Raw genomic sequence first — 15171 nt, forward strand, 5'->3', positions numbered from 1 at the left:
TGTGCCTAGCAAAAGGAGGCCAGGACTGGGGAGGGGTCCCGTCAGCTGAGACAAGTAAGGTCCAGGAAGGGGCTGCGAAGGGTGGGACAGAGTCTCAGGAGCCTTTCCCTGCGCGAGTGGTCAGCCAACGGTGGGAGTTGGGGATGGAAGAACAAAACAAAACAGCCACCACCACCCCACGAACCCAGGTTGCGGAGTTTTCGCCTTAAGGTCAAGTGCATGCTGCTGGATGTGGAAATTGAATCCCGTGTGTGTGTGTGTGTGAGTGTGTGTGTGTGTGTGAGTGTGTGTGTGTGTGTGTGTGTGTGTGTCTTCCACCTGGGATGTCTAGAGGATGGGGAAGACTGAGAACAAGAACTGTGCTCCGGTGTGAAGCATGGTTTGGGGGTGGCGCCCCTGGCATGCTGGACTTCGGGGGCACACATCTACCAACCGCGTCCCTACAGGGACAACCACAGGTGTCCGCAAGCGTCTAAAAGTTCCAGTGCCTGGAATCCGGTTTTGCCGAACTTTGCAAGCTTCTCACCTGAGGACACCCGCCTAGATCCACCCGGCAGCACCACACGTCGCGTCCGGGTGCGCTGGGTTGCAGCCAGAGGCTGAATCGCGCGCCCCAGTGCCCAAATCTACTACACTGGGGTTGATGCAGGATGTGTGCGTTTACCCTGTTCTCCAGCCCGGGGGCTTAGGGACCCTCCCTCAGGGGTAAGAATGGGGAGGAGGTCCTCCCAGAGATTCCGTGCTAGGGCAGCAGGCCCCCTGCAGCCCCAGTGGGAGCGGCCCGGGACAGGAGAGCCAAGGGGTCCAGACCGGGAAGTTGGGGTTCAGCCTCCCAAGGGTCGGCGGCTTTGGAAGATCGCAAACAGCCGGGCGGTGGGCAGGCAGCCGCTGCGGAGTGGACGTCTCTCTTTCAGCAGATGCCTGGGGGATGGGGAGCCCAGAGAAGGGGGCTCCAACAGGGAGCGTATTCCATCCCCCCTGCACCCCAGCCGTGGTACGGCTTTAAAATCCTGCGGAGTTTGTCATAGGCCGGCCTCACCACGCATGCGCATAGGCGAAGTTGAGTTTTTTCTTTCCTTTCTCCCCCCTTCCCTCTCTCTTTCCAGCCGCCTTTGGTTCTGCAACTTAAAAAAAAAAAAAAAAAATTTTTCCCCCCCTCTGAGAACAGCAGGGGAAAGAGGAGTCCGGAGAGAGGGAGCGAGAGTGAGGCAGTTGGCTAGGAGGGCCGGGGGTGGGTGGGGGGGTCGCGGTCCCTGCGGTGGGTCAGTCTGTCTGCGGGGCACAGGATCGCGTGGAAGGCTGCTGCAAGCTCCAAGGTGCCGCCTCCGCCGCCCAGAGTCCGGTTCGGTGCGGCCGCCGCCGAGCGAGCTCCTCCCGCCACCTCCGCCGCCGCTGCGCCGTGCCCCCGACCGCCCGCCGCCCGCCTGCTAGCTCGCCCGCCCCTCGGGCCCCGGCGCCAAACGAGGAGGTGGGCAGCCGCGCCGGCCATGGACCGCCGGAGCTGAACAGCCGCCGCGGAGCCCCTGGCCCTCGCCCCTCCCCAGCCCCACGCCCGCGGTGCCCTCGCCCCTCTTCGCCCTTCGCCTAGGGAAGGCGGGGAAAAGACGGGGATTAACCCGAAGAGAGAAAGAAGGGAGTGGGGAGGGGGGGAGCCAGTGTCTCCCCTGGGGCAATCGCCCATCGCCCCCGAAACTGCCGCGCAGAGCGTTCGAGGGACAACTTTTACCCAATTTGCGCCCCCTTTTTGCCAAACCCTAAAATGAAAGGACAAAAGTTGGTGCTGAGTCTTGTAGTCCGGATGGCGACTTGTGCATTTTCAGCGGCATCTCCCGGAGAAAAAGCCATGCGCGCCTGATTGTTCTGTGGCCCCAAAGCTTCAGTGTGTGTGTGTGGGGGGGTGGGGGGTGGGTGTGTGTCTGTGTGTGTACACAGACGTCCACACACTCACTCGCGGCCGCAGGATCAGCGCCTGGAAGCAGACGTTTCGGCCACAGACTTGGGAGAGGAGGGAGCTGGAGATCAGGAGGCGTGAGCCGCCGGGAGTTTGCAGAATCCGTGGTGTGAATGAACTGGGGGCACCTGGGCGCGCGGATCGCCCCCGCCCCCGCCCCGGGCCAGAGTTGAGTAGTGGGGCATTTTTTTCACCCTCTTGTGAAGAATTTTTTTTTTTTTATTATTTGTTGTAAAGTCTTTTGCACAATCACGCCCACATTTGGGGTTGGAAAGCCCTAATTACCGCCGTCGCTGATGGACGTTGGAGAGGGAGCGCCTCGCCGCGGAACAGTCGCCTGCACGCCCTCGCCGGACCCGCGGCTCCCTTGTTGCGCGCCGGCCCGGCTTTGCTGTTGCTGCCGGCTGGCGGGCTTCGGCGCCCCCTCGGTTCCCGGGCGCATCCCGGTGCTGCTCCGGCTCGGGCCCTCGGACTCGGGCGCCAGTGACCGCTTCGCCACCGATTTCCTGCGCCTGCCGGACGCGCCCAGGAGGAGCCCGAAGCTCTGCGCCTGATCGTCCCCCCAGGCTTAACCCGGCCGCTCCGCTCGGATTCCTCGGCTGCCCTTGCTCTGGTGGCGACTTCCTCCCGGCGGCCGCGTCCCCTCCCCCTCGCCATGAAGGTAGGTGTTCTGTGCGCTGCCGACGCTCGCCACTTTTTTTTTTCTTTTTTTCTTTTGGAAGCTAAATGACCCCCCCCCCACACACACACCTCTTCCTATCCCTCCATTTCTTCTACTGCCTCCAGAAGCGGGAACTCCTGCGTAGCTGGCAGGGACCCCTACCCCTTCACCCCCCCCCCCCCCCTCGCGCACTGCCTCTGTCTCCCGGGAGACTTCCTGTCCCACAAAAAGTTCTGCAAACCTTTTAGACTTTGGAGAAAAAGTGAGGATGAGCCAGGGCAGAAGAACTGAGAGCGGTTCACCGAAGACTTTCTTTTTGCCCTGAGAAACACCAGTGTAATTTACTATGTATATTTCAGCAACAGGCTAATGATTCAATTCAACAAATATTTACGAAGCGCCCACTGCGCGGGCACCAAGAGGGTGTGTGGCCGGGGCTCACAAAGGGGATGAGGACTCCTTGGTTGGGAGACCCAGCAGCAGGACTAGGAGCCGACACCCCAGAGCAGTGCACCGCCCCCTCTTCCCTCGTCCTCTGCTGCGGGAGGCCAGGTTGCTGCAGGCTCGTCCCGGCCAGGGAATCCCAGCGCTGCAGGCCCGTGTGCCTTTAAGAATGCCTTGTGGGGGGCCAGCGCGCACCCCGGCGCGGGAGCCGGGTTGCGTTAGTAGCATTATTAGCCGCCACTGGGTGAGCCCCGGCACTTTGCCGCGGTGATGGGGGCGGGGAGTGTTGGCAGTGGTGGCTCTAATCCCGTCCGCCGGGAAAGCGCGCCCCGGCCCCCTGCGCGGAATCTGCCTTGTCCTTTGGGAAACATTTGGGCCTCCGCTTTGGGAGGGGGGGAGCAGTTTGTGAACTCTTGTTTGTTTTAATTGTCAGTTGTATGTTAAAGCCGAGTCACACACTGCGAGGGTCACCGGGAGTTCACTTTTGCGAAAAGTTAACATTTCTTCCTGCAATATAACTTATTTTCCAAACAACTTCTCCTCTGTCCTCCAAGGTTCGCTCCTTATTTCCACTTTTCTTGATCCTCTCCCATTTTGCTTTTCTAGAAAATAAGATGTTTCCTAATGCAAACAAATTCCCGCTCGTCCTCCCCCCCCCAAAAAAAGTTTTAGAAAGAACCCCAAATCTGGAGACCCCGGGGCCTTGTTTTACTTTCCAAGTCCAGTTTGGCATCGGGGCCCCTTCTCCTCTCCCGTTTTTAAATGGACAACCCGCTGTTTGGAAGTCACTTGGAGCCAGGGGTGGGATCACACCTCCCCAGCCCCTGCCCTCCCACCAAGATTCACTGCTGCTCCAGCCTGATAGGGAGATTTCGTTTCTAGACAGTCTCTGCCAGGGGAGTTTAGAGGGGGCAATGCTGAGAGTGCGCAAGCTGTGGAGACGCTGTGCAAGCTGTGTCCGAGTGTGTAGATCTGTGCCCTGCGTGTGGGGGGCGAGGGGAGTAAAAGATCAGTTGTTCTCGTCTTGGGCTTACTAGCTAGCCTTAATCCTTCCGGGCCCCACAAAGGAGGACGTTCCCCAGGAGGACTGGCCCGAGAGTCCCTGGCCTTTCCGTTTCCTCACCGGAGAGCCCCGGTGCATAAGGGGTTAGCACCGTGCGCACCGAGCTCAGCTCTTCCCGCTGCCTTTTTATCCTCGCAGTGCGGTGCCGGCTGCCCCCTGTTGGCCGCCTTGAGGTAGGACGCCTGGGAGTCTGTTCCTTGCGGTGGGCAGTCAGCGGTCTTCTCTCCCTCCCACCTCTGGCTCCGCTCGGCCTTCCCGACCACCAGGTCCTCCTCTCTCGCGAGGGCCCCTCAGGGGCCCCCAGAGGACAAGCTGCTCTGCGTGGTCGCCGCAGTACGGAAGGGGCCAGGGGTCCGATCCAGCAAACGGGGCTTCGGGGGAGAGGAGGAAGGGTTTACCTCCTCCCCAGGGCGTAGGAACAGGAGCGTCGCCCTAGGAGGCCTAGGGGTAGGGCCTTGGCGCTCTCACCCGTGCTGTACGTGGGAGCCAAGTGTTGCTTTCTCCTTCTCGGCTTCAATTTCTTCGTCTATTAAAAAGTGGAGTTGAAACTGCCTCTGCAGTGTGGGGGTTGAACTGATCTTTAATTTTATTTCTCCTTCACTCTGCTCTTCCTCTGATAAAGTTGATAGCCTGTGCTTGGAGGTTAACCGGTGTGAGAAGGTGTAAGTGATGTGAGAGAGAGAAAGAGAGTCTTGAAGTCTGAAGAGACTTGTCCTGGGATGGAAGTGGGAAGACAGAGAACAGAACCGGGCTTGGCCATCGCTCTTCCTTTGGAGACTCCTTGTTCTCGGACTTGCTGTTCAGTTCTGAGCCAGGGCAGTCCTTGCACTGATTTAGTCGCAAGAAGCTCCCTCCACCTTCTCTCTCGGGCTTCCCCACACCCTCGCCCCCAACACACACAACACAAACGCAGCGCTGTGGACGCAAGACCGTGAGGGGTGGCCTCGGTCCCCCTGAGCCCAGGCTAGAGGCTTAGGGGAGCCCTACGTCCTTGTCCGCTCCCCCAAAGCGGACCTCCTGTGGGCCTCACCAGGCTCATCCTAATCCGCTCCCGCTTCTCTCTTGGCACTTCCTGGGGCAGGACGTCCCAACTTTGTGGTGCAGCCTTTTATCTCCCGCAGTTTTCTGTTTCTCTCCTTTAGGGAGAGATCACAGTGGGGAAAACAAAGTTTATTTCCTACCAAGAGCAAGGATTCTTGAAGTTTCTTATCTTTTTAGCCACCGCGAGCCCAGGTCAAACTCATTTCTGACTCCTAGCTGGTCTCCCCCTTCATTTCCATTCTCCCAGACTTGAGGGACCCTGGACGCAAAAAACCTAGTGGAAAGGGATGCCCAGACCGAATGAGGTAGCGCCCGTGGGTGAGGGTCGAGAATCTTCTTCCTGCCTTTGCGGAATTTCTCTTTAGGGGCCGCGGGGCTGAGGACTTGGGTGCTGGGCGCCCTCTTGGACGCTCTCTGTGGCTGGGGAACCTCCTCTAACCAGAGTGATGATTTCCTCTCTCCCATCCCTCATCACCCCCAGCCTGCACCCCAGTGGATAAAGAAGGTTTAGGAACACCTTCAATCCAATGCGGAGGCTTTGGAAAGACAGAATAAGCATCACTGCGTTGAGCTGCTCTGGCTTTGGAAACTGGGGCGCACGAATGCCCTACCCCCACCTCAGCCCTCCCCTGCCCTAGAACCTCTCAAGTGCCCGCAATCCTCCACCCCATCGCATGCTAGAACAAATTCTGAGGATTCTTACATAAGTGGGCTTCTCATGGCCCTGAAAGTGTTGGAAAACATTTAGCCCGTTCTTTAGTAAACTCAGCCTCCGCCCAGAACTTTTGTTTTACCCCCGGCGTGACCGTCTCCGGAGAGGTCTCATTTCGTACTGTCTTTTCGGATCAGATCTCTTGGTAAACAGGCAGGGGTGTTTACCCTATAGAGTCGATGTATTTATTAGTGAGTTCGCTGTGGGTTCTTTCAGTCCTTCAAACTTGTGGGGGCCTTTTTGGGGGTTGCACGGGGGTTGGAGCGGGAAGAGGGCCAAGCTGTTTCCCGGCAAGCACGCGGGGTTAAGTGGAGACGCGACTCGCAGGGCTCTCCTGCCGGATCCCCTTTGGGATACCTCTGGCCTGCCCCCAGTCTGGAGCTGGGGAGACCTGAGTCTCGAAGACCCAGTGACCCACTCCCAGTTAGGAACGGGCGGACTCTCCCCGGGGTCATCGGTCCCAAAGTCGGTTCGGTTTGTGTGGCTTCGCCTCTAACAAAGAGATCCGCTGTAATCCGCCGAATCTGTTATCAATTTCTCTGCTGCCTGTGCCCCGCCCCGCTCGCCCCGCCCGTCGGGAAGCTCGGAAAGTGCGCGCCGCCAGCAGCCATCTCCGCGGGCGTCTCGTAAGCACGTCGGTGCTTGTGTGTCTATGAACGCGTTTGAGTGTGTGAATGTGCATGGGTGTGTTGTGAGTGTGTGTGCGCGCGCGGCCTTGGCCGCGGAGGGGGAGAGGCGATTTTGCAGCCTGGGCCGCGCGCGAAGTTAGACCTCGCAGCCCACCCCCTCCCCTGGAGGAAACTTGACACTTTGGGCGGGGGTGGGGAGGGAGACGGAGCCTTCTCTCTCCTAGGCTGGGGAAACCCCAGGTTTCTATTCTCCGGGATGCGCCCCTAGCTTTGCGGCGTTTGGACAATGAGTGGGCCAAGGGCTCAGAGCCCCGGTTAGCGGGCACCGGGGACCACATAAGCATTTCCTCTTGGAGAAGCCCCGAGCTGTCCTGGTCAAAAGGACGGCGGGCATAGAAAAGCCTTGGCACGCTCCTGGGCCCCCTCGCTTTTCCATGGCTGCCCAGGTCCTCTCTGTCCCTTTGACGGCTCACGTTCCAGGCCCTTCGGCCGGCCGCCTTGAGGAGGCTCACCTTTGCTTTCCCGAGGAAGGGGCTCCCTCGGGGGCTGCGGGTGGTGCAGCACAGCCGGGTTACACTTATCAGAAACGTAAAAGGGGATTTTGGAAAGCCGCTCCTCCCACCCGCACGCGCCACTGTCTCGCGCCCCCGCCGCCTACAGGTGGAGAAGTCACCAGTGGGGAGGAACGGCCGCGAAAGCTTCCAAGGCCGCCCCCTGCCCGCGAAATTCTTCACGACTGGAACCTTCGCCGCCGGGGCCCTCTGCGCCCTGGAATCCAGGGGCTCCGCCGCGGCGCGGGAGCCAGCGCATCTCTGGCCCCGCCGAGGGCTCACTCGCACCGCTGTGGCCTCGCCCTGCACTCTCACCGTTCGGAACTTACCGAACCGAGTCTGAATCGGGCTGGAGGGTGGGGTGGAGGTGTTCTAAGGCCAGACTCACAGGGCCGCGATGGCGAAGTGGCCGACAACCCCAGACCGAGACCAAAGGAAACTGGAGTCCCCCTTGGCGTCCTTTCCTCTTTCTCCGTGGCAGCTGTCAGGAGTCGGGACAGAAGGGGGGCGGGAAGAAGAGTGAAATGAAAAATCAGAATTTGTGGGAGGGAAGGGAAGGGAGGACAGAGGGACCCGGACCCCCTTCTTCCCTCAGGGGTACTATCCCTTGTCCCCTTCTCGGGGGTACACTTGAGTTGCAGAAGGAGGCTGCAGGCAGGGGAGGGGGCACTGTTTTCCCGGTTTCCTTGGTTGAGAGAGCAGAGCTCTCTCCCCGTTATCCCCAGTGCCCCCATCTCCTCCCCACTCCAATCCGGTTGAACAGTGTCCTAAGGAAACCCAGGCTGCCCTTCCCCCTCTGGAAGTGGCTTCCCTCAAAGCGGCCTGTAAACTGATTAGGAAACATACGCTGTTAATTCCGAGCTGCATTTCCCAGCTGGGCACTCTTCGCGCACGCCGCTCCCCGGGGCCTCGCCCCCCACCCCCTGCCCTTCCCTCCCGCGTCCTGCCCCCACCCCCCACCCCCCACCCCCGCGCCGGCCACCCCGCCTCCTCCGCAGCCGCCGGCGGCGTGCTCCACTCGCCTTCGCGCTCCTCGCCCATGGAATTAATTCCGGCTCCACTTGTTGCTCGGCCCAGGTCGGGGAGCGGACGAGGGTGGCTGCGGGTTCCCGAGTGAATTCCCGAGGAGGGACCCAGCACAGCGCGGACTAGAGGGGAGCGAGGGGGTGCGGGAAGCGAACAAGCAGTACAGAGGCAGCGCTTGGCACCGGGGCTTTGACTCAACAGCATTGAGACATGTTTGTAATCGCTGGCGTGCCCCGCGCGCAGGATCCCAGCGAAATCAGATTTCCTGGTGAGGTTGCGTGGGTGGATTAATTTGGAAAAAGAAACTGCCTGTATCTTGCCATCAAAAAACTCACGGAGGAGAAGCGCAGTCAATCAACAGTAAACTTAAGAGACCCCGGATGCTTCCGTTGTTTAAACTTGTATGCTTGAAAATTATCTGAGAGGCAATAAACATCTGCTCCTTTCTTCCCTCTCCAGAAGTCGATTGGAATATTAAGCCCAGGAGTTGCTTTGGGGACGGCTGGAAGTGCAATGTCTTCCAAGTTCTTCCTAATGGCTTTGGCCATATTTTTCTCCTTCGCCCAGGTTGTAATAGAAGCCAATTCTTGGTGGTAAGTTCCTTCTAAGTACATACATATTCTTTGTTTTATTTTTATTTTTTTTAAAGATTATGGGTACGATGCTACAGTATTTAAAGCTGAATTGTGAGTTTGAGTGCCTTTATCTGGTATATACGTGTATAATGTATTTTGTTTATATATCTGGAAATCAGAATTTTCTTTTAACTTGTTAATATCGTCAAACTTAATCTTTAGCTCCGTAGGGAATGGGACCCTATAAATCTACACCTTTTTCTATGAGGCCCTTGTTCAGATGTCTGCTTGTAGTACATCATGTAATAAAAGGGGACCGAAATTCACTTCTCTAATAATTGTAAGCCTGTCTATAAAATTTACTTTTGCCACCTCTAGGTAGTAAAAGTGAGTTCCAGCTTTTATTTTCTGTCACTTGAGGTTATTAACCTTCAGGGTCTGAGGTAGGCAGAGTGTTCTAGGAAGACAGCTACACTCCAAGTGGGGAAGTATTGGGGCTTGAAATTTGATCAAAAGGAGGTGAACATGAAGTAGTCAAACGTCCCTAAATGAGCGTTTCTCTCTGGTTAGGGGCCTTGTAGATAGACTGCAGTATATCCAGAGGATTATTTTTGACGGCGTTCTGGATATTTTTTCCCTGTAAATGAACAGTGTTTTTTTCTGACTGTCAAACATGACTTGTATTCACTGGATACCCTGTCTTGGGTCTTTCACAATCACATAAGGGGCCCTTTTAAAATGTCCAGAACATGGTGAATTGTCTTCAGTCCCTCGACTTGTGTCCCTGTTCTTCCATCGGCCAGAGGGAGCTGCTATCTCCTCCACCCTGTGTCTAGTTGTGTCTACTTTGGGCATTCATACGCTTTCAAGGCAGATCTGTCCAATTTGTGGGGCAAAGTGAGTCAATTTCTCTAATGTCAGAGGCCTGTCCCCCAAACCGCCATCTCCCCCTTTTCTGAGCGCATTTCAGAAACACCAGGTAGATGGCAAGGAGGGCAAGGAACAGAGTGAAAACCTAACTGAGGAGCCAGATGGCGGGGTGGGGACCACACAATACCTCCGTTTTCTGAGCACAGTTTGAACAGAGGAGTTTTATGAAGCCCTTCTACTTTGTCATGAGGACAAGCTGGAGAGAAAATGCATCTGTGTGCTGAAAACTCTGTCTCGCTGACATGCGTTCAGGGGGCCTACCTCAAGAGTTCACGTAAATCTTGAATGCACATCTCCCCCCCACCACCCTTTCTAGGTCGCTAGGTATGAATAACCCCGTTCAGATGTCAGAAGTATATATCATAGGAGCGCAGCCTCTCTGCAGCCAGCTGGCAGGACTTTCTCAAGGACAGAAGAAACTGTGCCACTTGTACCAAGACCACATGCAGTACATTGGAGAAGGCGCGAAGACGGGCATCAAGGAGTGCCAGTATCAATTCCGGCATCGGCGGTGGAACTGCAGCACCGTGGACAACACCTCTGTGTTTGGCCGGGTCATGCAGATAGGTAGGACACTGCGTAACAGATGTTTAAATACAAACCAAGCCGCCTCCTGCAGAAGGTCTTCCCTACGCACTTGGGAGCTTGCTAAGGAGGGAATCTTCCAGCAGGACGAGGGCGGGGGAGTGTTGGTCACTACTTCTGTGGGCCTTAATGCCGGTTCCCACACCTTGATGATAATAAGTTTGGGGGCGCTCACTCCTTTAGCCAAATCGGAAGGGAAGCATCAGAGACACCTTCATTTTTCTGAATGCTGCATTTTTTTTTTTTTTTCCTAACGCCTTCTGTTTGGAAGAGAAGCAGAACGCTTATGTTGGTTTCTCAAAAGGAGGTGAGGAAAGATGAGTCATTTATATCCTTTTAAACTTCAAAACTCTTTGAACGGTTAGAAGTCTCTTAAGCCACAATTCAAATGGCCCACGCATCAAACTAAATACTGTCATCTTTCGAATGCTGGCTATGCTGGAAGTGAATAAGGTTTTAATTTTCCTAATATAGATATTTCCTGAGGCTATAGAGATATATATGTTCGAAGCTTTATTTTTAGTCCCAGAAAGAATTTTAATTAGAAGTGATCCAATTTACGTTGCGATTTTGGCAATTGATACAAAAGCACATGCTAGGAACTTAAAAAAAAGTCTTAAATGTATTGCTCACAGTCAGATTCTTTATGTTAAACGTATCGTTGAACTTGGTATTGCATGCAGGGAGGAGGCGGCATTAAAATGGGGCTAAAGGCAGGCGCCTGGGTGACTCAGTTGGTTAAGCGACTGCCTTTGGCTCAGGTCATGATCCTGGAGTCCCGGGATCGAGTCCCGCATCGGGCTCCCTGCTCGGCAGGGAGTCTGCTTCTCCCTCTGACCTTCCTCTCTCTCATGCTCTCTGTCTCTCATTCTCTCTCTCAAATAAATAAATAAAATCTTAAAAAAAAATGGGGCTAAAGGCAAAGAATTTGGAAACTCAGTTTGCCTCTGGTTTGGCTGAATAGCATGGGATACTGTCTGACAGATGTGATCCTGTATGTGTTTTCTAGTGTGAATATTTTAGGTCCATTTGGTATTACGCAAACAAGCCCTTATAATTAATATGACCGCGGTGATTCCTAAAATAAGAAGCCATTTATCAAAGCAATTAACTGTTTAGACTGACTGAAGATAAAAAAGTTGGCTTAATATCCGTCACGGATGGATAAAATGCTTTTTTAAAAACCCTGAAAAGTGCATTCATTGAGAACAAAAAAGAGTTGTCAGTGGATGTTTGAGCCCAGCGACTTCATATACTAAAATAATACAAGGACTGGAAGCCATTCCTCTAACTGAATGGCAAAATGGTCTGCAGCTCTCAGCCTGCAGTTTCATAGGGCTTTGTCCTTCCTGTTAATGATTAAAATGTGCTAATGTATATACTGGGATCTGAATCTAGGAGTTAAGCGGCAGGAACACAGGAGCTTGCCCTGAACATGGACGGCCCTCTGTAGTTAACTGGGGTGGTGGAGATTCTCTTCTGCATTGTCATATTGCGAGTAAGCTCACAACTGGTTTGTTTGTTGGTTTGTTTTAGCTGGATCAGAATGGTAAGTTGTCAGCTTTGCCTTATATATATTCCCCCTAAACTGCCTTCCTCTCAAACTCTGGGAGCACTTTTTCACATGTGTGTGAGTTTGCAAAAGCCGTACATTTTTGATAGTAACCAGGAAGCAAAACAGCAATTGGAATGGTTTTTTTGTGTCGTCACTGGAACAGGGCTTTGATTTAAGATCCTCTTCTCGTCTTCCTATGTAGCCTGTGTTGGGCCAAAATGTTCAGAATAAGCTATCATTTGCTAAGTGGATTTGAGTTCTGCTGGAGATTTATTTAAAATGTGGTCCAAGATTCAAAGAGCCTGCTTCCTCAGGGAACAAGCAGAACCTTTGGTACAAAGGCTTATAGTTAATTGTCCCTTGCAAATACACTGTCTGGTCCTCAGCTGTGTGGTACTCCCATCTGGGTTGGTGGCAAGTGGGTGGGAGTAGAACCTCCTGGCAGCCTCCGAGGGCGCCCTGCTAGATCCTACCATCAAGTTGGCTGATGTCCTGGGCATCTGAGAGCACACCCCATCCTCCTTTGCCCAGAGCCCCCCAGGTTCCTGGGATCTTATAGCAGGAAGCTGCTGCTGGGCTTTCGGTGGAACACTGCTGGGGCCTTCTCTTCTATTTATTTAAAAAAGAAATGGAGGGAAGAAAAACCAGAATAGATTTTTGTGGAAGGGGCACATGGACCCAACCCCAACAGTGGGAAATTTACTTGGCTTTCACTTTTCTATTTATGAGTCTGTTTGAAGAGAAGGAGCTAAGGGAAAATTTAAGACACCTTTGATGCTGCAGGGTGTGTGTGTGTGTGTGTGTGTGTGCACCCACTCCAGAGCACTTAGTACAACCAGGGACATGGAGAGCAATTCGTGTCCGTGAGAATCTGACCCTGTGATGGGGCCAGTGTCTGAGAAACTCAGGCTGCCACTTCCATCCCTCGTTGACTCATTTTTCTAGGGTGCCAGTTGCCTGGGAGGCACTGTATGTACACAATTGGCCAGTGAAGGGCCCACTCTTCATTTTGGAAACTTTCTCATTTTTCATCACGCTACCCTTTCCTCCAGCTTTTGTCTCCCGTCTCTTCTTTGTCTCCACACTGTGAAAAGATATATAAGAAAGGCTCCATTTTTAAGGGGTGCGAGGGTCCGAAGAGATGTAGATCTCACAGGGAGGGAAACCGAACTAAACCAGCAGTGTTCCATCCGGGATGGCTGTGTCCACAGGCTATCAGCCAAAGAGCACTTTTCAAACTGACGTTTTTCCCTTCAGTGACCAGTGAGCTTAAGAGATTTCGACCAGGTTTGGGTGCCAGGGCGAAAAAAGGAAATGCTCAAGGTAGACCCGTGAAAAAAGTGGTATTATTGTGTTTTGTATAAAAGCCCTTTTATGCACTGTCTACTCCCAGGACAGTGCCTTATGTTTATGTGTCTCCACAGGACTCTTGATCTATCTTCCTCTAGCTCCTGCCTTATTCTACAAGTCTCCCATCCAGGGCCACAACTTCTTCTATACTATCAGTGTTAATCCTCAAATAACTCCCTAGAAACTATCTGCTCACCTCATTTCTCTCCACTCCCTGATGTGCCCTGCCTCTCTCATTTGAGCTAGATAAATGTAACACCCCTTAGGAACTTTCTGGATCCTCCTGCCAACCACCAGCACACCACTCAAATTATTCATTTTTTAAATTGTGGGAGAGAAGGTCTGTGGTAACCAGGAAACTTGGCCATTCCTGGAAGGAGGAATCACAGATATCTGTGGATTGAAGTGTGGAGCTCAAGTTCCAGAAAGCGCAGCCTGCTGGATCCTGGAATTGGCATAGCCATGCTCCTCAGACGGACCCTTCTAGTTGGGGCTGAATCCTGTTGTCATCTGTTCTTCTGCTGTATCACCTCCCCCCATCCCCCCCAAAAAAAGATTGTTAGCAAGCTCTTTAAGTGTGGGAGAAACTTATGCTGGTACAGGGATTTCAGCACCAAAACCGGCCTTTTTTTCTCCTAGGCATCTAGTTCAATGCCCTTATTTTATAGTTGAAGAAAGTGAGCCCCCCCCCACCCCCCAGTACACCCCTCAGGTCCAGCTTCAGTGGGCAGGGTGTTAACCCTTTCTCTTTGGTACCACTACATTTTTATTAAGTGGCTTCTTGTTACACATGGAAACGTCTCCATGTACAAGTGGGAATTGAGGTAGTCTATGATTGCCTCCATTTGCCTCCTGACAAATGGGACTCCTCTGTCAGTGTTGTACAGGGAAGTAACCTTTACAGCTTTTGAGAAGGGGAAGACTTTTCTTTTCCCCTCAGATTGTGGTTTCTTCCTTCTTGCTATTTATTCTAACACTTTGAGGCAAAGGCTATGGGGGGGGGGGGGACGGTTTGCAGAAGTAGCATAAAAGACAGCAGGCTGTTTTAAAAATAGACCTCCATTTTCCTGAATGAGAAGTATCAGGCCAATTGACTTGGGATTTAAGAAGAGGCAAGTTTCACTATAATACTCTAGAAACAGGTTTAGAAATGTCCTTTGGGGATGTCAAGAGCCTTGTCCTGAGGCGGGCACCATGCTGCTTTGTGATGGAGCAGGGGGAGCCAGGCCCCAGGAGGAGGGCCTCTGGGTCCCAGGGCCTAAGACTTTCAGAGGCTCTAAGCCTAGCAAATTCTGTGCTCCCGCTGGAGGTAACTCAAAATGAAAATGACACCAAACCTTAAAATAAGTGTAAGGAAGTCTCCCCACATTTTGTTCTCCCTCAATGACTTCTTTCATGTGCATTTTGGGAAGTAAGTTTCCAGGATTTTCAGGGGCTGGAGGGAAAAACCAACGCAGCGCTGCAGGAGCTGGCTCTTCAGTGTCCCAGCAAAGACCTCGGGGGTCTGTCATTTGCTGCTGCCACGTGTTGGGGCGGCTCTCCTGGCCTTCCCTGGGGGTGGGGGCCGCCCCGGCTGTGTTAGGGCTGGGGGCGCCCCGGGCCCCCTCTGCCCCGGTGGGTGCCCCGGGGCCGCTGGATGGGAGGGAAGGGGTGGGGCTCCAGGGGGGGCGTCCTCGGAGCCGAGCATGCGCCCGGTGACCCCCCGCGTCCCGCCCGCAGGCAGCCGCGAGACGGCCTTCACGTACGCGGTGAGCGCCGCGGGGGTGGTGAACGCCATGAGCCGCGCGTGCCGCGAGGGCGAGCTGTCCACCTGCGGCTGCAGCCGCGCCGCGCGCCCCAAAGACCTGCCGCGGGACTGGCTGTGGGGCGGCTGCGGCGACAACATCGACTACGGCTACCGCTTCGCCAAGGAGTTCGTGGACGCGCGCGAGCGGGAGCGCATCCACGCCAAGGGCTCGTACGAGAGCGCGCGCATCCTCATGAACTTGCACAACAACGAGGCCGGCCGCAGGGTGAGTCCCGCCCCGCCCCGCTCGGGTCCCCAGGCTCGGCGGCCGGTGACCGTCTCTCCGGCCCTCGGTGCCCCCTAGCGCCGCCC

The 15171-nt window shown here is 54.5% G+C and overlaps 1 protein-coding gene across 2 annotated transcripts in view; it reads left to right on the forward strand.

Annotated features, from left to right (window-relative positions):
- The first annotated feature begins 2494 nt into the window (after positions 1 to 2494).
- The window catches only part of WNT5A (Wnt family member 5A), a 16949-nt gene continuing 4272 nt past the window's right edge, over positions 2495 to 15171 (forward strand). The window contains exons 1-4 of one of the 2 annotated variants that reach the window (XM_021695021.2): positions 2495 to 2612; positions 8538 to 8671; positions 9900 to 10150; positions 14793 to 15085. In XM_021695021.2, coding sequence (XP_021550696.1) covers positions 2607 to 2612; positions 8538 to 8671; positions 9900 to 10150; positions 14793 to 15085 — 684 coding nt within the window. In that variant the 5' untranslated portion in view covers positions 2495 to 2606. Of the gene's footprint in view, positions 2613 to 8082; positions 8130 to 8537; positions 8672 to 9899; positions 10151 to 14792; positions 15086 to 15171 lie in introns of those variants that run through there. The other variant, XM_044916824.1, reaches the window with a different exon arrangement.

The sequence above is a fragment of the Neomonachus schauinslandi genome, chromosome 1 (assembly GCF_002201575.2).
Source record: "Neomonachus schauinslandi chromosome 1, ASM220157v2, whole genome shotgun sequence".
NCBI classification, from domain to species: Eukaryota; Metazoa; Chordata; class Mammalia; order Carnivora; family Phocidae; genus Neomonachus; species Neomonachus schauinslandi.